At 31.7% G+C, this 23,429-nt stretch overlaps 1 protein-coding gene and 1 long non-coding RNA gene across 2 annotated transcripts; one reads left to right on the forward strand and one right to left on the reverse strand.

The window, feature by feature from the left end:
• The first annotated feature begins 8,680 nt into the window (after positions 1-8,680).
• Positions 8,681-10,091, forward strand: LOC141668968 (uncharacterized). The gene is made up of 3 exons (XR_012553290.1): positions 8,681-9,066; positions 9,482-9,599; positions 9,681-10,091. It is a non-coding gene; the product is annotated as an uncharacterized LOC141668968 (long non-coding RNA).
• Positions 10,092-10,734: 643 nt separating this feature from the next.
• LOC141665971 (ankyrin repeat-containing protein BDA1-like) lies at positions 10,735-12,178 on the reverse strand. Its single transcript, XM_074471959.1, has 2 exons — positions 11,597-12,178; positions 10,735-11,442 (listed from the first exon to the last, which is right to left on the reverse strand). The coding sequence occupies exons 1-2, from the start codon at positions 12,176-12,178 to the stop codon at positions 10,735-10,737; spliced, it is 1,290 nt and encodes a 429-aa protein (XP_074328060.1).
• Positions 12,179-23,429: the final 11,251 nt, after the last annotated feature.

Consider the following 23,429-nt stretch of genomic DNA (forward strand, 5'->3'; position numbering starts at 1 on the left):
ATCACAGTGCGGGCGCACCGTCTCTCTGGAGAAAATTCTGACTTCTTTCTTTTCTTGCTGGTTTGAACTCGTCTTTTCACGAGCCTTTATTCTAGACACCATCTTAACACCAAATTAGCACTAAAACCATGCTAATTCACTGATTACCTGGAAAATTCCTGCAATGCAAAAACACGTTAAAAACACTAACTACTTGAGTACAAAACACTAATTCAAAGATTTACGGAGCGTTATAAAGTGTCATAAATGCCACTCAACAATCGTGTAGGCTGACCATTCTTGGGAAGAAGGAGACAATGGACCTAGCGCTATTCGTTTCGGAATTTACAACAAAGGAGAGACAAAGGTTGAGCCAGAATTCGGAGACACGGTAAACACAATGTGTATCGTACATGAGATGAAGCCATCCCTAATTTGTCCATTGAGTATCACTTTATCAAATCAATACAAACAAAAAATTACAATGCTTTTGCTTTGCCTCTAAGTGGAAAATTGCATAATATAAGAGTCAATGAAAAAATGGACAATGATCTTAAGATAAGGTAGGGATGTAGTAGTTTCCATGTTTATGGGAGATAAGAGACTTATTTTAGGAAGCTAACAAATTCCAGTTCGAAAACTTGAGAAGAATATAGTGCTACTTACACATATGGGTCAGACTCGGTTGAATTGGATAATCCTGGCATGGGTAAAAACTCTAGAAAAGCCAGACAGTTTACACGAGGTGATGAAATCTATTACCTCTGAAAGCCTCACCGGTCTCTAGACATTTTTTCTGCATAAACTAAATTTAGTTTATAGTAATAATAACTAACTAAAATAAACAATCAAGGAGCATCTCTCATTAAAAGTAAAACACAATAATACTTAGTACAACATTGAAAAGAAGAAACAAACCTGAAATACTACTACAAATGATCCCTACCCAAAATTTTGTTCAACCATATAGCTCATTATTTGGATTACCGTATTAAACACATTTACATCATAACCCAATAAATATAAGTTGTCTTGGTACCCAATAACTCATTATTTTTTCAAAAGATCCAAAGCGTGATATTGAAAGATCAGATAATCTTAGACAAATTCGATCACCGATTTCTAAAGAAGTCGATTTCCTGTATTGATGACAGTAATATAGTAAAGACTCCCTGCTTGAAGTCACCTGTGGAACCATGTTTTTAAGTCTTTAGGCAAACTGAACACTATATCAAAAGTCTCATAATGTAATATGACAAATTATTTTATGATGACCTCAAGATACCCAGAAAAAGGCTGCTTGACAATGTAGCTTAACACAAAATTTAAAACACTCTCTAAAAAATTGCAAGAAAGAAAAACAGTGCTCAAGTGTAATGAAACAACTATTTAGACATTTTAGCAAATTTGCCATTGCCAAATACAGTAAAGAGCAGCCTGTCTTAATACCCTGCTTTGAGATCATTAACCACATCATAGAGCATAACTACATTATCTCAAAAGTCAAAAGTAGATAAATTTAATCCTTATAATAAATTCATGTATTAAACAATTGATCCAAGTTAATAAAGTTTGTAATAAAAAATATTAAATGAAAGATGTGATTGCAGAAGTAGCTTGAATCTTTATATTGCCAAGTTATGAAGAACCTTAAAGTATACCTGGATCTCTAGAGTATGGTCTTCTCAGAGGAAGAGTCATAGGGTAATTATGTATCTAACATACTGCTATTACTATACCTACCCATGGTTCCTTGTATTCTTTCATCTGTCTCCCACCTGAAACGGCACCTTCACGTGAGGAAACACATTTTTATTCAAATGCACCAATTATTTTAACGCGGCTGAATGAGAGCCAATAAAAAAGTTGAATTACCTCCAGTAGCTCGAGTCGCTTGACCATTTTTTAAAGCACCATATGATCTCAAAGAAGATTCACCGTCTCTTCCGAAGGCAACCTGAGCTAGTTTGGCTGCATGAATGAAACAAATGAGTTTTAATACATCAATTTATGGTTAAAAAAAAAATCCCTGGATCATATTAAAAGGACGAAATCGTTATGAAAAATTACGGGTGCGAATTATTAATGCAATCTAAATTGCCTGCCCCAAAAGGAATTTTTCTTTTTCTCATACTTAATATACTCAATAAAAAACCATTCACCGAACATGTATGAAATTCTAAACATTATATCAAATTAAAAGTAAATATTACTTGCAGATAAGTCATCTCAAAATAAACTATTTAAAAAGGCACTTATATTTTTATTCAGCCTTAGGTCTTACACTCGTGGATGCTTCCTAAAATTGAGATATAATTAGATAAGTTCTGCTATCAAAATACTGAAGTATAAAAAAAATAGGAGTAAAACTATCAACATAATCAGAATTACATTGAAGCGTTGCATCAGTTCCTCTGCATCACTACATTATCTCAAAAGTCAAATATAGATAGATTCACATAAAAACATCATCTACAATCATCTATTTTCTCAATCCTTAATCTAATACTCAGCTTTACAAATCCAGCCTTTCATCGAAAAACTCAAAAACTATTCAACACTACACATTTCACAATCACAAACAAAGACCCACATCAAAAAAATTGACTACCGATGATTGGAGAAACATTTTCTTTATTTCTCTGCAGAATTATGTTAATACTTGATCCACAGCTTCAACGCCTAACACTTGTTTTCTCAAAATTGGATTGCTGGTAGTTAAATTTACATTGAGAGTATATAACTAATGCGCTTCTTATATGCCGAAATACTATAATGATTATTGAGTACAAAATCATTAGTATGAGATGTTTGTGATGCTACTAATATATACAGTTACATAACCGAATTTTAAATTTATATTTACTATTAGTAAACCTTCGTATAAAAGAGAATTAGTCATGTGTCATGAAAGGCCTAAAATAAGTTTCGGATAAATTTGTTATGGTAAAACAACTAACCTGAATCAACCACATTTGTGTTGGGTGATCAAGAGGATCAATAAAGTCATATTTGGATAATAACCTAGTCATTCAAAGAGAAAAAAACATTATCAGCACTATACATATATATACAACCTTTGAAATCAGGTCAAATATCATCCGTAAACATCAAATATTAAAATAAAAAAGTCATAAATTAACACTTACATACATAAATAGGCGATATTGCAGCAAATGAAGTCACATCTTCACCAGTAGCTGCTGCTTCATCGGTGAGAATCAGCTTTTTACATTCCCCAATCTGCAATTCAGAAGGCCTAGAACTACGGTATAAGTGAGTATCAACATAATAGCTCACCAATGGTCAAATTACATAATTTAAGTGCACTATGAAATACTAACCTACAACTATTTATTGATATTAAAAATAAATAAATAGATTCAAACTCAACAAACACACGATGAGATTAAATAGTTATACATACATGGCTTAAATTTTTTGAAAACATGGTGAGATTCATCCCAGCTTCTACACAAATCTAAACCAATATGGAGAATAATATAATCAGATAAAAATACTTCAAGTTCCACAATTAAAAAAAATTAGAAAAGCTGAATTAAACAACAAAAGTATAACATTGTGCAAAAAAAATAACAAATAAATCAAAACAAAATTGTTTAGAACTAACATCAAACAGTTGGAGTGCAAAATGCGATATAAAAATATATCCAAGAAATTATTGTTAAAACTTAGCCATACTTTTAAATTAATTAACCAAATACGGTATTACCCCTTTTCCATGGGAGGTCTACATATTCATAATACACAAAAGGAACTATACCGATAGAGTGGGGAATATCAGAACTTTCAATTGCCTAAAATGTTGATGGGTAATTTGAGACTTGATAATCATCTGAAATTGTAGTATACTATATATATGGATTATGAATAATAAATTAATAAGAAGACGCTTATAAAAAATCACTTAAACATGTAAAAAATAGAAGAGAAAGCATTATAGAGATTCAACTTTGAAATAAATATAATGATAATCATAAATACAAACACAAACCTGATTACATCTCCGAAGCAATAGGTTTAGCATCAATTTTATATTTATCCTGCACAAATCAAATAAATTAAACAAATCACACATAAATTACGTACATATATGTATATATATTATATTAAAGAAGACGATGACGAAATTGAGAGAGAAGGGTGAAGAAGGAGAAAGGAGAAAAAGAAATTAATGATAGATCTGAGAGATATTGTTTGTTTGAGTTTGTTTGTAACAAAGATTACGATGATTAGAATTCAAAAAAATTTGAACGTATAATTCAGTTGTTACAATCAGAGAGCGGTTTAGGTGTATAGATAGATATATTAGGTTAGTTTATATAGGGGTTATAATGGATACAAATGTGAAAGATTCATGGATATGTATATAATATAAAATTTTATGTGTAAAAAAATAAAATAGGACATGGATCATGGATCATGGGTCATGGGTAAATTTATGGGCAAATCTTATATGGGCAATAGTAGCCTTTAAGATTATATAGATATAGATATAATTTTCCGTTGAGCTCCTATTTAGCTCCTTGTAGTTAGAGAGCTCTATAATATATATAATATATAATAGGTATGTAGGTAATAATTTTAAGTTATGTATCAAATGATACTTATAGCTCACGTGTTAGAAAGGTGAAATTAGGTTGATTGGTAGTTGGTTACAAATGTATTTAATTATGAACATTGATTAATTTTAGTATGGAATTAATTGTGAAAGACAATTATCAAATTAATAATCTTTATTAATAAGCAAAACCTCTTTTATGTAGTACTTTATTTTCACTTATTTTTTTATTTTCACTTATTTTTTAAGTAGTACTTTGCTTTCACTTATTTTTTTGTTTCACCATCTTTTAGTTTTTATAATTCATGTTATGACTCTAAGTGTATTATTTTTGTCCTTTTTAATTCCCATATGACCTATTATTCTATATGTACTATTTTTACCCATTTTCTGAATTTTATAAGTCATGGTTTTTTTTATTATTTTTATAGGTTTGAATCTTATTTTTAATTATATTTTAAAATAAATAGTTGTATATATTGGCCCAACTAAATAGATTCCGAAAAATATAAAGCACGATCAAGTAAATAGGTCATGTGTTTAAATTATAATATTTTAATTTGTTGGTGGAATTCTATTCCAATAAAATGATATGGATATTATAAATACTGTATTTTGGTTTCACCCCTAAAAAATAATAAAAAAGTTCAAACTATATTATGATTACAATTCTATTTCCGTAGAACTCTAAATTATTTATTGATAGGGTACTTGGTTTCATCCTAATATAGTTACGCCGTATTTTGGTTTCACCCCATGTAGAGTTCGATGTTGATTTTTAAGGAAATTTAGATTGTTGGAATCGTATTATAATTACGATATCTCTATTTTCCGTAGGATTCTTTTTTATTTATATTATTAACATAATAAAATGGAATCCTTTATACATCTGTACTCATGGTTGTAATAATCAGTAATCGACACTAATCGGTTTAGGTACCGATTATGGATTAATCGGTAAATCGGGGATTAATCGGAGGAATTAATCGGAACAAAAATCAGATATATTTATATATTTTAATAATATTTAATATATTTACCTTATTTATTATGAAATATATAATTCAAAAATAATTTATAAATATTAATCGGATTTCGAAAAATAGATCGGCCAAATATTTTTTAAGGATTAATCGGGGATTAATCGGGGATTTTTTAAAAAATCGGGGATTTTTAGAACAGTGTCTATACTATACTATAATTACCGGAATGAGTTATATTTTGATTCAACGGTTATTCCCCTATTTTGATTTTTAAAATATAAATTAATAGTGTTAGACACATACTAAATTACTAAATTGTTAAACTATTAGAATTAGTCTCCTTATCCCTATCCCGTTAAACTAGAACCAAAGCTTAACACTTTTTTTAAAAAAAAGCTTATCCTACTAACACGTTTCTTCTAATTCTTTTGTTATTTTGATATTATAAATCTATAATTGTTATATAATTATATAAATATATTAAAATTATTATATGATTGAATAAATAAAATTTAAAAATATTTAATTATTAATGGAACTCATGCATTGCACGAGATCAAAACTAGTTGTTTTTAATAAGTGAATCTATCTTTTAAGGGATACTTTCTTTTTTTAATTGTAGGTAACCCGCAGCCGCTACCCTTCGGGTGCGCACTGAGTAAATCCTAGGGGGTAGCCTGCAAATCACGTGAACCAAGGTAAACCACATTTAAGCGACGAGCTCTGACTCAGGAGACATAGTCATAAATTCCCCTTCCGTGGTATTCGAACGTGTGACCAAGATGATAGTTATCCCCTCTTTAACCAACTCCTCTTTAACCAACTGAGCCAACCTTGCGGGCCTTTTCGGGGATACTTTGGTTTGAGTCTTTTTGGTTTCACGAACTTTTGGCTGCACGCCTTTTTAAATCTTACTATAGCTCTAAATATATTATTATTATTCTTTTTTTTTTATTTCTATACGACTTATAATTTTATATGTAATATTTTACTTGTTTTTTGATTCTTATATATCATATATTTATATTGTTTTCATATAAATGAAATCGTATATATATTGTAATTTCTAGATTCATACATATAAAATTTTATTTTAGTACCAAATGCAAATTTATGCCTACATAAAGAATTTTTTATTAGAAGAAAATACGCGGTCACAAATTATATAAAAACACAAATTCAGCTAATAATGAAAATATAATATGCAATTATTTAGTACTGTTGATTTAATATTTTGTTAAATTATTCGTCATTTGTGTTACTCATTACTTGGCTAAAGTTTTGATGTAAAATGTGAGTTATTTCTTTTTGGACAAAAGACACATAATAGCATTAACATTGAGTTTGTTATTTCTAATAAAATTTGAGTTAATGAAAAGTACATATAATTTCAAAATATAAACTCCAACAATAGTACATTTTTTTTATTACATATTTTAATTAAAATTTAGAATTAATTTTTATAATCATTATTATTTTGATCTCGGCCCTGCTTGGCACAAGTTATCAATTAGTAGGAGTTGTACTATAGCTTGATATGCAGTTGTTGCTACAAGCACAGCAACAACTAGTATACCATTTTTATCTACCAAGTATATATGCCGATAGTTTGATAATATCCATCTTTTGTACCATGGAAATCCATTTTTCAATGACCGCGTGATCGATGAGTTATTGTTGGTATCACAATAAAGTGTTTCGTTGTAATGTGATTTTCTCCTAACCAACCAATGCATTATTTTCAGTTTCTTATCAACCTGTAACATTGCCGGGGTTTGAGCTTGGATAATGTCCACAGCACTCTCGCCATTCAAATTCCTAGCGTATATGTCCATCTTCGGAATTAACATTCTTACCATCTGTATCAATGTATATCATTAGTCTCTATGCAAAATTGCTTGCATGAATATTTCTGATTAAATAAAGCTACCACGAGATGAATTACTTCGACGTAGTTTTTGGATGCTGCTATATGCAGAATAGAATTTCTTTCACGATCTGTCCACCCCAACATAAATTCAAAATCAAGCAATTTTAACCATTCCAAAATAACCTTAACAGTGTCAATTCGATTGTGCAGGACCGCAACATATAGAGCACTCTGTTCTCCAGCATTAACATCAAGAATTGATTCAGGACAAGCCAACAGAAATTCAACCACAAGATCTACTATCTTCAAGAATAAATCCATTTGCTAGCATATATGGTAGGGTGATGCGGCAACGAATATTCAAAACTACTATCTTCTCTCTGGTGTGATTTATCGAAATCTCAGTCATGTACCTAAACTTCCACATAATAATTGTCGAATATAATGCCAGGTAGACGGTAATAACAGTGGAAGCCACCATACCGAGAGAAAAATGGCCAGCAAATGTACAGGGTTTAAAGAGTGGTCGGGAGACTTCGGAGTCAGTTTAGCCGGCCTTTTCGCTGTAGGCTTCATTTTATACTTCAAAGCATATAAGAGGCATGCGCATGACTGTTAGCCTACATAGGGCTGTCAAACGGATATTTCTATAGGGATATGTGTGTGTCCGAATCCAAATCTGAATCGAAAATTTGAATTGACTGTGGGTTAGTTAAAGATGGAATGAAAAAATGAAGTGATGTTTCTTTATTGTTTTTTAGGCAAGAATGAAGTATTTATGAATTATGATAGAATTTCTTTAAGCCGAGGTTCGTTGTCAGCAAGTTGTTAAATCGATCTAAAAACTTAGCTACAGAGATATATTTTGATGTAGTCAATAAAAACCTCTCTCTGTGCGATTTTATTTCATTTGAGCACTTGGATTTTGTCAAATCATAATTTGTTTTTTGGCAATAACCACTTCTCATTGTCAATCGACGATCCTTCGAACATCTCGTAGTAAAGCTAAGGTTTCAAGTCAAGATTAAAATACTTGCATGCATTTTTCAGAATATTGAAGTATGTATTCAGCTCTCCATAAATTTTAAAAAAAATGTTCATGGTTCGGGTTGATCTCCAAGTCGTGCGACCACATAGGTCGGCACACGGCATAATTGTATTGTTGAAAGTAATAAAAATAATCTTGTTACATCACTTTTATCTAAGTGAATATAAATTCTGTACTATTGTTATACCCCAGTGTCCAGGCTTTCAGAAGATGCTTCACAAGCAGCAATAGGCACAAGTATTCTTGCTGGTGGAGCTGTCACTAATCAGTCTAATCTTACACTTACACGGGGTGTTGCTGTTGCTCTTGCTAGCTAATAATTTTCAGTTGCACCAGCAACTATCAATACCAGTGTGCAACTTAGGAAGCCATCAAATTTAACTGATATGCTTTCACTCAAATTATGGTGATCCATTTTTTCCGCAGGTTCTGGTGTTATTACTCACACTACCTACACACCAAGAATTATGGTGATATCCATCATTCAACTATTGATTCATCAACTAACAAATGTTTGTTAGTCCATCTTCCGGATCACGTTTGATTGTCCTCATTACTCTTATTGTTACCCTGTCTCTACTCATTTTCTTACAATTTATATCAGGTATTTCTCTGATTGTTACCTAGCATTGTAGCATATTCCTTTTGTATTCGTGACAAGAGATTGAGGGTTCGAGCTGCATATGTGCATGAGCTGTAATTGATGGTTACAAGAAAACCATATCTCATCAACTTTTATTCATCTGTTTTAAGTTTAACCAAAGATTTTTGAACCACACAGTTTTAGAACTTGAACATCATGCTTTGTGTATCAAATCTTGACTTCCCCATATATCCTGTTTAATTAGTTGTCTCGGTTATGTATGTAACATAAAATCTGTATTACAGAAGTGGTCAGTTTAACCAAAAAGGTATATGAAAAACAGCTATTTCGAGGCCATGGGAAAAATATCATTACAGCTTCAAATATGCAAATCTGATATCACAGCCATACCTAACATCTTTATTGCTTTTTGCAGATATTTCAGCCATGGATTCAGAAACGAAGATTTGAGTATTTGACCCAAAATTCGTGGAAGACAAGCTACAAGTTCTTCTTACAACTAAAGGACAGCCTAATAAAGAGCCTATCAAACAGTTAGTCTATTTGTTTGTGCCTACAACTAGCATTGTAGTTAAATTTATTCATATCTATCTAATTCTCTTGGAACTCTGCAGGATCTTTCTGGGAATTAACAATGACAATGATAATTATATATCACTTGCGTAGTTAAGGGTTTTGATCATAGGAATAAAATTAGAGATGATGGTTTTGTAAGAGGAGACTACGGTGACAAAGTTAGAGAAGCATTTGATGTCGATGGTGAGACTAACATTAATGAAGACAACTTTGTTGAAGGACTCACTAAATATCTTTCACATGCTCAGAAGTCCGTCAATCAAAATGTACTGCAAAATCCCAGCACTGCAAGTCCCAGTCTTCACTCAAATACAAAAGATGTTGATTACTACTCCTCTAAGTTCTTCTTACATTTAGTGCACAAGCATCAAATACATCAAGTTATTAGGGAACAAAAAAAATGTACTGCTTTGTTATTTACAGATATACGGATCAGTGTTCATGGGCAATCTGATTAGTTCAACAACATTCTTGATTGTTATTTGTGTTCGTGATATACCGGTTGATGCCTATGCTGAATTTCTGATTGCTATTGCCTATTGCCTATGCCTATGCCTATTGTTCACTAGTGATGCATAATTGAAATTCTAGGTCATACTGGAAACAAGTAAATACAGCTGCAAAATTTTCTCATTTTATTTTCTACAGAAACTTAGAGGAAGTCTGCAAAACTGCCCTTACATGAGCAGCCACTACTAGAAATACTATTTAGGACATCACCCCTTTAACATCGGTTATTTTGACATGAAACTTTTTACAAAGAGAAGATTAAACATCGATATGATTATTAAACATTGCAATATTATAAAAGCCGATGTCTATGAGAAGATTAACATCGGTTTACAAAGAGAACCAATGTTTGATATGAATATTAAAATTGTTTATTTTAAACAAAATAATATCTAAGAGCATATTTAAAATCGGTTATGTTAAGCAAACTGTTATCTATCTTCACTTTTAACATAGACCATGATAGTTAATAACCGATGTCTAATGCAATATTTTTAGTAGTGAACATCACTTTTCTGAAACATCCACATAAAAAGCCATTATTCTTAACATTTTCATAAACAAGTCTTTACATAAACAAAATCAAATAGCAGTTTCATATTTATAGCCTTTCCTCTCTAATTCCTTGCTGAAGCTTGCACTGTGCCTCAGTAAGAAGTGTCTCTCTCTCCTGCCATTTCTATCCATTCTGCCAAACCTCACAAATTGCCACAGAAACAAGAAGAGCGAAATCGTAAAGAGCCCGGTCTCCAGGTTAGAAAGATAGAGCCCAACAAAGTAGCATACAATAATAGGAACTATTAGTTGTATCACATAAGTGATACCAGGAGGCAGTAGTATAAAAATCAGGGACATAGCGGCGATAAAAGCTGCAGTATTGAATAATTGGAAGATGAAAAAAAAGTAATGTGATGCATAATCTATGAAACCGGGTCTAAAAATTGTGGGAAGTTGAACTATAGCTTGATATGCAGTAGTTGCTATAAGCACAGCAACTACTAGAACACCATTTTTATCTACTAAGGATATATGCCGATAATTTGATAATATCCACCGTTGGTGCCATGTAAATCCTCTTCCCAAGGATTTTTTAAGGGATGTATTATCGTTGGTATCACAATAAAGTGTTGCATTGTAATGTGATTTTCCCCGAGATAACCAATGAATCATTTTAACTATCGTTTCATTCGGTAAGAGGTCTGGGTCTAGAGCTTGGATAATGTCAAAAGCCCTCTTCTGAGCTAGATTCTTCGCGTATATGTCCATCTTTGGAATTAAAATCTTTATCATCTGCGAGCAATGTATATGATTAGTATCTTGAGTGATATTGCTTGTGTGAACATACTTTTGCAAGTTACTGATTACTATTATGCATGATATTTACTTGATTTACAATTTATTTTCTTTTTATCAAATAAAAGGCAACACATGATGAGTCACTTACTTCAACGTTCTTTTTGTCGGCTGCTATATGCAGAATAGAATTGTCATCCTCATCAGTCCACCCCAATACAAATTGAGCATCCAGCAATCTTAACCATTCCAACATAACCTTAACAGTGTCAAAATTATTGGCTTCAACAGCACTATGTAGAGCAGTCTGTTCTTTGGCGTTAACATCAAGAATTGATTCGGGACAAGCCAACAAGAATTCAACTACAAGGTCAGTGTTTCCTTTCTTAGCTGCACAATGCAAGGGAGTGTTGCATTCTTTCCCTTGCACGCGGACTAGTTCTCTGTCAATGTTTATCATACGAATCACAACATCATCATGATTCCATTGCACAGCGAGGTGGATGGGGCAGTATCCTTTTGGATTCAGTTTTCGAGTAAAAGATGGTTTAAGCCTCATCATTTCGACTGTGAAAGCTTTGTGTCCTGCCTTGGCAGCTTTATGCAAAGGCGTGTCTACGAAAGGTATGTTATCAATTTTTTCTAGAATATATGGTTCCTCCCCAATTGATTCATATAATTTTTCTATATCGCCCTCCTCAGCAGCCTCATTCAGCTTCTCAATCGAATTCATTGTAATTTCATGGAAGGTAATTTTTCAATGTTCATTCCCATGATGATATATACAAAGGCTGGGGCGGCAATAAGTTTCGTCCCTGTTAATCTTTTCTGTTTGAATAATCGTCGAAATCTCAGTCCATTGCTTAAACTCTCACATAATAATTGTCAAACAGAATGTCAATGTAGTAGTTTACAACAGAGTAAGACGGAGGCAACTAGAAAGAAATCAAATAGCAGGCAAGGTCACGTCATTTAAACAATTAACTTCTGGAATTTATACATGTTAGCTTAGGCATACATGAGAACCAATTATCATCGGTGAACTGACAACAAGAATATCAATCAACTAGGTACAACAATGTACGAGCTGCGTAGTATTATATCTTTCTCTTCTCTTTATATCTCTTTATATAATACTCCCTCTTTCCCAAAATAAGTGTCAGCTTTGACTTTTGACACGTTTTTTAAGGTACTAAAAAAAGATATTTGCATATATTTTTTTTCAAATTTTTTTTTCTTGAATTAAAAATTTACATTTATATTTTTATTTAGAAAAGAAAATTTATAAAAAAATATACACAAGTACCTTTTTTTAACACCTCAAAATACGTGTCAAAAGTTAAAGCGACACTTATTTTGGGACGGTGGGAGTACTAGTTGGTAATACGTGTCAAAATTAAAAAATAATAGTATCACAGTATTATTTGCATAAAATTGAAACTCATAGTCCGTGTAAAATACAGATTTAAATATAATATATAAAATACTTTTAAAATATGTAGTTAAAAAAATCGAAATTAAGTGTAACTCTAAAATTTCACCGTATAGTTCTAGTTTTACATACACCTAATTATTTACTTAAATAAATCTGACATGTTAACTTACTAATATGATTATTTTAAAGTAAACTGATGCTTAGATGTTTAGCAACAAATAAAAATTTAAGAAAAATAAAATTTACAGAGTAAAAGTTAATTTTTGTCAGTTCAGATTTTATTACATAAAATTTGAAAAATAGTTGTATAATTTTTTAGTGAGTACCAAGATTTGGGACCTAAACATAGTTCGTTTATTAGTATAAATAGTTGATAACTGGTGCAAAACACGAGACTGAGACTAAAAATATTGAATTAATATATGTAGAGAATTATTCATAATCCGTGCGAAACACAAATTAAAATTAATATATTAATATCAAATATTAAATTAGTACTTGCAAAAAATAGTTATGTAGCTAAAAAGAATCGAATCAGTTATGAAATTTTCCACTATAATTCTAGTATTGCATTGTTTTACTTGATATAAAAAAATCTAACATATTAGTTTTATTTTTGTGAAACGAATTGCATCTCTATCTTATTAACCAAATATATGTTCTTTAGACAATTTAATATTAATTAATATAATTTGATAATTATCTTATAATTAGCCTTTTCAATATAGTTAGTTTAATATTACTTAATTATCGATAAAAAATAATTTACAAATTAAAAGTAAATAGATGTTATTAAACTTAATTTAATATTACTAAAAATAATTTAAATACAGGCCATAAATTTGTTACTGTTAATTTTTTTTTTTAATTTAAGGTATATAAACGTTGTGATGGGTAGTAACAAATACGATCGTTAAATCAATAATTTTCAGTTTATGAGTTAATAAATGTTACTAAAATCATTTTCTATTACTTAATTATTTTTAAAATAATACTACATGAAATAAAGTTTACAGAGAATAGAATCCAATTTGTGTTAATAGTTTACTTTGTAATTAGTAGTTTTTCAAAATAAAAGTAAATATATGTTATTTTACTTAATTTAAAGTAACTTAATAAATTTTTAATATAACTTATAAATAAATAAAATTTATAGAGAATATAAGTCAATTCGTATTAGTAGTTTGTAGTTTTTCTAAAATTAAAAAAAATATATAAGTTATTTTACTTAATTTAACGTAACTTAATAAATTTTTAATATAATTTACAAATTGTTTAAAAAATATTTTTATTTTATAAATTAAAAATACGATTGGATGAACACTAACTAAAAAGAAGATAAAATTTACGAAGAATAAAAGTCGAGTTATGTTAAGAACAAAGTTGATAGAGAATAGAAGTTAACTTATATCACGTGAGTACCAAAATTTGATAATTTAGTATTTTGATAATTTTAGCACCAAATTATACATGATTTTGCTTATTAATAAAGAATATAGATAATATAAGTATAAGTATCAGTATAGTTAATAGTCGCTGCCGCCTCTTTTGCACAGTAAAACTGACCTTTAATTCTTTTCTCTTGAATTTCATAAAAATTACTCCCTAGGTCCCTCCCAAATGTTTATATTTGGGTGGGGCGCGAAATTTAAGAAAAATGATAAAATAGTGGAGGAAAATTAAAAAAGTGAGTAAAGTAGTGAGACCGATTAATATTATATGTATAAAGTGGGTATAGTGGGGAGAAGTAGTGGATGTAGCTATTTTAAAAATTATAAAAACTTTACCATTTTTGGAAAATTTTGAAATGTAAACAATTGGAAGGGACATCCAAAAAGGAAAGTGTAAACAAATGGAAGGGACAGAGGGAGTATCTCATAAGACACCAATACAGTAAGATTCTGGGGTTGGGCCTATTTAAGTAGGCCCTTTTGGGCTCGCGGATAGGGCTGTATCGGGTCGGGCCGTGTCACCAGATTTTTTTAAATAATATAATATTAATAATATTAAATATTTTAGTAATAACAATTTTTTTTATGCATTTTTTTAGATTGTATTTGAAAGGTTAGGTTTTTATTTATATGTACACACTCTTGATTAGAATTTGGAATAATTTCTTCATTTTATACTTTATATTAGTTTAGAATTTAAAATTTACGTCTTGGTAATTCGATCTTAATATATCCAATTTTTGACTTTGAATCAAAATTATATTAGAAATTTAGACCTTTTATTCAAAATTATATTCAATTATAAAATAAACTTGGATAAGACATAATTTCTTTAAAATTTTATTCGAATATTTATTAAGTATCATCATAAAATCCGGGTTTTTATAAGACCGAATCGGACCGGACCGGGCTTTTATCCAGATCGGGCCGGGCTTTTCTTTCCTCTTCAATTTCATAAAAATTACCTCATAAGACACCAATACGGTAAGATTTTGGGGTTGGGCCTATTAAAACAAACAAATCTGGTTTAACTAAAAAATGCACACGAATCAGAGATGCACAAAAACCGAATAGGCCCGGGTTTTGAAAAATCTAGATTTTTTAAAATCGGGCCGGGAAGAGCTTTTTTAAAAATCGGTCCGGATCGGGCCGAATCTCATTCAAAATAAGTAGGCCCGTTTAGGCTCGCGGATCGGGCTGTATCGGGTCGGGCCGGGTCACCAGATTTTTTTGAATAATTTAATATTAATAATATTATTTTTTTTAGTAATAACAATTTTTTTTGCATTTTTTTAGATTGTATTTGAAAGGTTAGGTTTTTATTTATATGTACACACTCTTGATTAGAATTTGGAATAATTTCTTAATGTTATACCTTAGATTAGTTTAGAATTTAAAATGTACGTCTCCGTAATTCGATCTTAATATATCCAATTTATGAGTTTGAATCAAAATTATATTAGAAATTTAGACCTTTTATTTAAAATTATATTCAATTATAAAATAAACTTGGATAAGACATAATTTCTTTATAGTTTTATTCGAATATTTATTAAGTATCATCATAAAATCTGGGCTTTTATAAGACCGAATCGAACCGGACCGAGCTTTTATTCGGATCAGGCCGGGCTTTTCTTTCCTTTTCAATTTCAAAAAAATTACCTCATAAAACACCAATACAGTAAGATTCTGGGGTTGGGCCTATTAAAACAAACAAATTTGGTTTAACTAAAAAATGCACACGAATCATAGATGCACAAAAACTGAATCAGGCCGGGCTTTGAAAAATTCGGATTTTTTAAAATCGAGTCGGGTCGGGCTTTTCTGAAAATCGGTCCGGATCGGGCCGGATCTCATTCAAAATAAGTAGTCCCGTTTAGGCTCGCGGATCGGGCTGTATTAGGTCGGGCCGGGTCACCAGATTTTTTTAAATAATTTAATATTAATAATATTAATTTTTTAGTAATAACAATTTTGTTTTTGCATTTTTTAAGATATTATTTGAAAGGTTAGGTTTTTATTTATATGTACACATTCTTGATTAGAATTTGGAATAATTTCTTCATGTTATACCTTAAATTAGTTTAGAATTTAAAATTTACGTCTCAGTAATTCGATCTTAAAATATCCAATTTATGACTTTGAATCAAAATTATATTAGAAATTTAGACCTTTTATTCAAAATTATATTCAGTTATAAAATAAACTTGGATAAGACATAATTTCTTTAAAGTTTTATTCGAATATATATTAAGTATCATCATAAAATATGGGCTTTTATAAGACCGAATGGGACCGGACCGGGCTTTTATCCGGATCGGGCCGAGCTTTGGACCGGATCGGGCCCAGATCCGGATTGGGCTTAAATCCGGGCTTTTACCGGATCAGGCCGAGTCGGAATTTCACGAAAAATATGTGACCTGATAAGGCCCGCGGGCCGGGCTTTTTTCGGATGGGATTTTTAGTGGTTTTTTTCCGGATCGGATCGGACGGGCTTTTCGGATTCATATTTTTTGTGCATCTCTAACACGAATAGCAATGCTTCCTGAGGATGTTTTGTAATTTTTCTTGATTTTTGGGCTGAAAGTTTTGAATTTCAAAATGGATATGTTCTGATGCTTTCAACATATGTCCTGATGCTTTCAACATCTTCTAGGTTACGAAACTCAACTTTTTCTGAAGAAGTTTAACATTCCTTCTACCAGTTATGGTAAGTATTTTGTTTTTTATTCGGACTGTAAGCATATTTTATGTATTGATCTTCAGAGTACACAAACAGGCTAATAGAGAAGAAAAAACTTGGCATCTTTTTAGTTCCGAGGATTTGATTACAGGTTATAATCGGCAAAAGAAAACAATCCCGAAGAAGAAATACCACAAGAATATCAAAAAAGGCAGCCCGCTCTATGATATAACGAACATTAATTTGCAGCCGATGGAGAAAGGCAAGATAAAAATGAATGTTGGAGGTTCGTACCTTTACCACTCCAAAGCTTCAATTTACGAATATAAGTTTGTATTACTACATAATTTGTAAAAAAACTTTTGCCTTTCTATGTTTAGAGAGTGCTCAAGCACCCTCTTTTGTGAATGATACCCATTCTATGTTTACAACTGATACACTTAACGATTCTTATGAAACATCTTCGGTAAAGAAGAGGAAATGTAAGAAGTTTCCTACTGATTTTGTTCGTAGTTGGTTTGGTGCAGAGGACCTAACAATATAATGTGATAATTTTGAAGAAGGTAAATATGAAAGTGAAAGTTGTAAATTTGTTCATACTGATCTAATGAAGAAGATACCAATTTCTTTAATGCACATGCACAGTCCCAAATATTACCGGTCCTAATTTGTTATCCGATGATTCTGGAGATTCTGATTATTCAATGTCGGGCGCCGAGTATCTTTCAAAGGGAGAAGAATGTTGGACTGATGATAATTTTTGGCATATGATGATGGGAGCCCTGGTATGTAGTAATGAAAATGTGGGTTATTATGTGCATAAGTAAGACAATAATCTAACATCATGTTAGGCCCTTAATCAACTGTAGAGGGGGGGTGAATACAGTTAATACAATCAATTCGACAAAGTTTAAACAGAATCAACAGTTTTTATATTAACAGATAAAAACTGATTACAAATGTACTCTCTCGAAAGGATGAACAATTATCCTTGAGAGCTGCTAGGTTATGCGAAAGATATAACAATATCGCAATGCTTATAGCATGAACCTAATATGTGCTTTATATAGAGCATAACTACACAATGTATATGGAATCTTATTCTATTAACAACAAGGAAACCTAATACAATGCTTCTAAGATAAAGACCTTCACCGCCTTGAGTTCCTGTTTCCTTTTCCTTATCGAAGATCAACTGACGTGACAAATACTGATTACATCATCTGTTGACATCATAATCCATCGATATCATTATCCATTGATATCATCATCATCCGTTGATATATAAGTTCTGATGTGAACTTCTAATAGTTTCTGCTTAATATCATCAATTTCTCATAACAATCTCCCCTAACTTGTTCATTATGGAAATCTGGACAACTTCCAATTGATGATGTCAAAACTATCTAAATGCAGGAATCAAGTATGCATATTCAATCTTGCTTCAGTGAATATCAAACTTTACTCTTTATTCTGAACTGCTTCTTTAACTTGAGCAATATCAGAGGTTAATTTCAGTTCATCAGCCCAGTCAGCTCCATAAATCTTCATTCTTTGGGGAGCTTGGCTGATTTCTTCTTTCTTCACATTTTTCTTCAGTATCATAAGCTTGAACTACTGTATAGATTGGATCTATCAGTATTTGAGATTTAGTTTCTTTGGCTTTAGATTTTGAAATCTTTGACTTATCTTCTATCTTCTCTTTTTCTTTAAGCTTCTTCCTGACCGATTTCCTTTATAACTATACCTCTGGTTGGTCTATTAGAAGGATGATCTTCATAAAGTACTTGAGAAATAACAGCAATATCAGCATTTGCTGTCTTCATGGAATTCTTGATGTCTTCCTCCATTTTCCTTAGCTATTCAAGATCAACTCCAGGATTTTCTCTTGCAAATATTCTTCTACTCACCTCAGAGTCAAATAATTGAATCTTTGGATCCTTGTAAAATAGAGTTTTCTTTCTTTCTTTAACTTTCAGAGTTTGAAGATATTGACTTTCTTCAGCACTAGCTTCTATCTCCAGAATACCTTGATCTTCATTAACAGCAGTTGTGACTTGTAAATATTATTGCATTTTGTAGTCACAGTCAAATCTTTTACTTTTCTTTCATTCCTCTTACTCTCCACCTTTTCTAGATTGAAATCTAGTGATTTCTTTTGATGAACCACTAAATCCAACTAGCTCTTCACCTCTTCTCCTTTTACTATCCTTTTGTTTCCCCTTATTACCTCCATCATGATTTTCATCATCAGTATTTATCAATGTCAGCTGTTTGCGTTTAGATTTGACAATTTTCTCCCCCTTTTTGGCATCATCACCAAACAGTAGCGAAAGAATCAGCTCCATTGAATTCTGTACTTCTGTAAGTTGATCAAACATTTGAACTTGTTTAGCTTCCAATCTAGCTTGACTGACTTCAATTGCAGTTAGCCTGACAACTATTGGTGCAATTTGTTTCTAAATTTCCTGATGAGTAGTCAGCTTTGAAGCAATCAATAATTCCTTGATCTGATTGATTTGAGTAGTAGTTGCTTTTGAGCTGTGTGTAAGGATCTGACAACTAAAGTTGATGCTTTAAGATGATTCAGCATATCAAGATTTGTAATCTTCTGTTCTGCTGTTTCCAGATGTGCAACAGCTTGTGTTCTGAAAATAGGGTATGTATCATCTTTCCAATGAGCATTCCAGAGATTATCAAAATAATCCTGCTTCTTCCTAACATCTAACTCTTTCATTTTCTGTTGTTTCACATGCATAGGCATATCTTCAGGGAAGAAAAGATCATCCTCAGGATCTATAATAGCATTAGAAATATTAGCTTCTTCACCATCGTTAGATACTTCAATATCAACTGGATTTTGTACTAATTGGTGAACTTTATCACCAGCTTCAGCATGTAGAATATAATTAGAGATTGGTGCAGTATATGATCCAGTAGCTTCAGAAGCTTCCACACCTTCAGCAGTTAACTCCATATCTTCAAGTATTGTAGATAAGTGAATTGGAGCTTCGAGATTAACTTCCAGGACCTCACTTCCTGTAGAATGCTGTGGTGATTCTGAAATGGATGAAACTTTATGAATGGACTGTTGTGCTACTACATCTTAAGAAACAACAGGGTTTTTCTCAGGTGATGGAAAACTAGGGTAAATGGACTGTTTTTCAACAAAGACATGGATTATCTCATGTGGTGGAATAGTAGAATGTATGGACTGCAAGAAAGTATCAGTACTTAGACTTACAGGGAGATTAACAACCCTTGGTACATCAGAGTTTACTTGAGGTCCAACAAACTGTTATTCATTATTTGTTTCTTTAGTACTCTGAGCACCTGCAAATATATAGTGAACAAAACTTAATATCTCTATTATTTTAAAGTAGTCTCACTACTCCTCACACCACACATCTCATGACTTTTAATAGTCAGAGATTCCTCACAAGGATTACTAAATATTATCTCTCATCTACCTCTCATTTTTCCAGAAAAGATCCCGACTCTCTTAAATTCTGTATTTCTCTCAATCTTTTCACACATCTCACAGAAAAAACTCAAAAAGATTGTCCTACAGAAATAAGAGGTGGCTAAAGAAGGGTGATATGTGGTCATACAACTAGAGGTAGTCCTTAAATAAGGTCTAGAAGTAATCATACCAACAGGATTCATATCATAAAAAATAAATGCTAAAAAGACTAAATCAGTATTTATAATAAATGTTGATAAAGTAATAACAGTATTTATACCTTGTGAATCCACAATTAAGCTCACATTTAATACTGTGGATATGACAGTTGTTGTTCATCAATAATGAGAACTTCCATTTGAATTGGAGAGGATTTGATCAGGTTATTGTCATGTACCATGATCTCAAACCTTGTTCTTCTTGCAAAGAACTAACAGTTGAATGTGTTTCTTGAAAGCTATCACAGAGTCTTCAGTAAAAACTGATGAAACCTCTATGTCTCTGTTAATATCATTAAGATCTACCTCAACAAGTAGTCTCTAACCAACTAAATGTTGTTTTTGAGTGGTGAGCACAATTCAAAAATTATGTCACTTGATTTTTGACAACATTTGAGAAAAGGATTCAAGTGTTTCAGTTGTGAGAAAAAATTTAAGGTATAAGATGTGTTACTTTAAGAAATGAGTGTGAACAACTTTCTTGAATAGAAAAATAAAGTCTCAAAAGTATGTCTTGAATAGACATTTTAGATAGTCAAGTACACTCAAAGATAATAATCCTCATTGGCTAAGAATTAAATCTACCATAAATTTCTTCTTTAACAATAGTTACCTCCTGTAGTGTGCTTAATCTGTACTGAAGTGATCACATGACTTAAAGAGAGATTAGTTTATTCACATGCACTATTAAAAACATCTGAAATTAAGCGTGCAGTACTGATTTGGATATAAACAGTTAAAAGCATTCAAGCACACACAAGAAAGTAAACAAGTATTCATTCACTTAAAGAGTCAAAGAAGGTAAAAACATTTTCATTAATCATTAATTAATCAAGAAGAAGAGTACAAGATTCCATAAAATTTTTAACCATAAAATCCTAATACAATCTAACTAATCGGACTTCTTCTGCCTCTTTACTGCTTCTAACTTCTTCATCGATCTTCGATGGAAGATACGTGACATAGAACCTGCAAGAGAAATTATATTTCCTTGCAATGCCAACCATTCGAGGCGACGTTATTCTTCCTAGAGGCGTCGTTGCTCAGCCGCTTCAGCTCTTCTCATCTCTTAAAAATGGACGTCCATTCTAAAAATATGAAGTGACTGAGTGTCATCCGAATTAAGTCGATCAAGAATCGACTGAGGAATCTTAGAAGGAGGATAATCTTGGCCATTGAAGACTATCCTGAACCGAAAGATGTCAAAATACAATCTTCCATATTTAGGAATTGCAACTGGACGATAGACTCCATGTGAAAGAGAACAGACAATGGCCATAGATTCCGAATGAAGAATTTGAGTGAATTTGAAGTTTGAATGAAAAAGGCAGTGTGATGTTTTGAGAGTGGAGGGTTTGTATTTGTAGCAGAGAAGTTAGAAACTGGAGGGACTCTTTGATTAACCATGTAATAATTAATCATAATATGAATACACGATTACGCGTATCTAGGTAAACAAAAAGTAATCTCTCTCTTCGGATTCCTATTCCCAATGCAAGTACTTGAGTATTACTAGATACTTGCATCAGTAGCTAACCCATTTAAGCAATTAAAAGATATTCCACTAACTCACTGATTAATTAAAAATACTGTGTAATAATTTATTTCGAATAAATTCAAAATAATCAATGAAGTATAACAATCAATCATGGTTTGACCATTATTACTATTTTAATTACGACTATCGGGATTTATTAACTATTGACAGAATCTATTAGTCAAAGCAAGTTTATCTAATAACAGAGCATGTACGCATAATCAGTAGTTCAACATGCAGTTTTCACATAAGATCATTTAACATCATTGCATGTTATCATGGCATCAATATTTAGCACAATAATCAGTATCTAACAACTGACACATAATAAGATACCATGCTTCAAAAATATCAGCAGTCTTAATTATCAGAGTTTGAGAATTATCCTGATATCATTCCCAATTCATTCACCAATCTTGTGAAAAAAGCTTCACAGAGAGACTTGGTGAATATATCTGCTACTTGATGATCTGTTGGAACAAAGACCAATTCCACTGTACCTGCTTCCACATGTTCCCTTATGAAATGATACCTGATGCTGATGTGTTTAGTCATTGAATGCTGCACTGGATTTCTTGTCATTGCAATAGTACTTTGATTATCACAATATATAGGAATAGAAGGATAGTCTAACCCATAATCCAGTAGCTGATTCTTCATCCATAGAATCTGAGCACAACAGCTTCCTGCAGCAATGTATTCTTCTTCTATAGTTGATGTGGAAATTGACTTTTATTTCTTGCTATACCAAGAAACCAATCTGCCACCAAGAAATTGGCAGCTTTCAGAAGTGCTTTTCCTGTCTATTTTACATCCTGCAAAATCGGCATCTGAATATCCAATTAGCTTAAAATCTGAATCTCTAGGATACCATAATCCCAGATTCATGGTGCCTTTGAGATACTTAAAAATTCTTTTCACTGCTATTAGATGAGGTTCTCTAGGATCGGCTTGGAACCTTGCACATAGACAGGTAGCATACATGATATCAGGTCTACTAGCAGTCAGATATAGGAGTGGGTCAATCATACCCCTGTAGTTAGTTATATCTACTGAAGAACCAGTATTTAAATCTAACTTGGTTGCAGTGGCCATGGGAGTTGATGTAGTTGAGCAGTCTTGTATTCCAAATCATTTGAGTAAATTCCTGGTGTATTTGGATTGATTTATGAAGATCCCTTCATCAGTCTGTTTAAC

This window comes from Apium graveolens, chromosome 6 (genome assembly GCF_009905375.1).
Source record: "Apium graveolens cultivar Ventura chromosome 6, ASM990537v1, whole genome shotgun sequence".
Lineage (NCBI taxonomy): Eukaryota > Viridiplantae > Streptophyta > Magnoliopsida > Apiales > Apiaceae > Apium > Apium graveolens.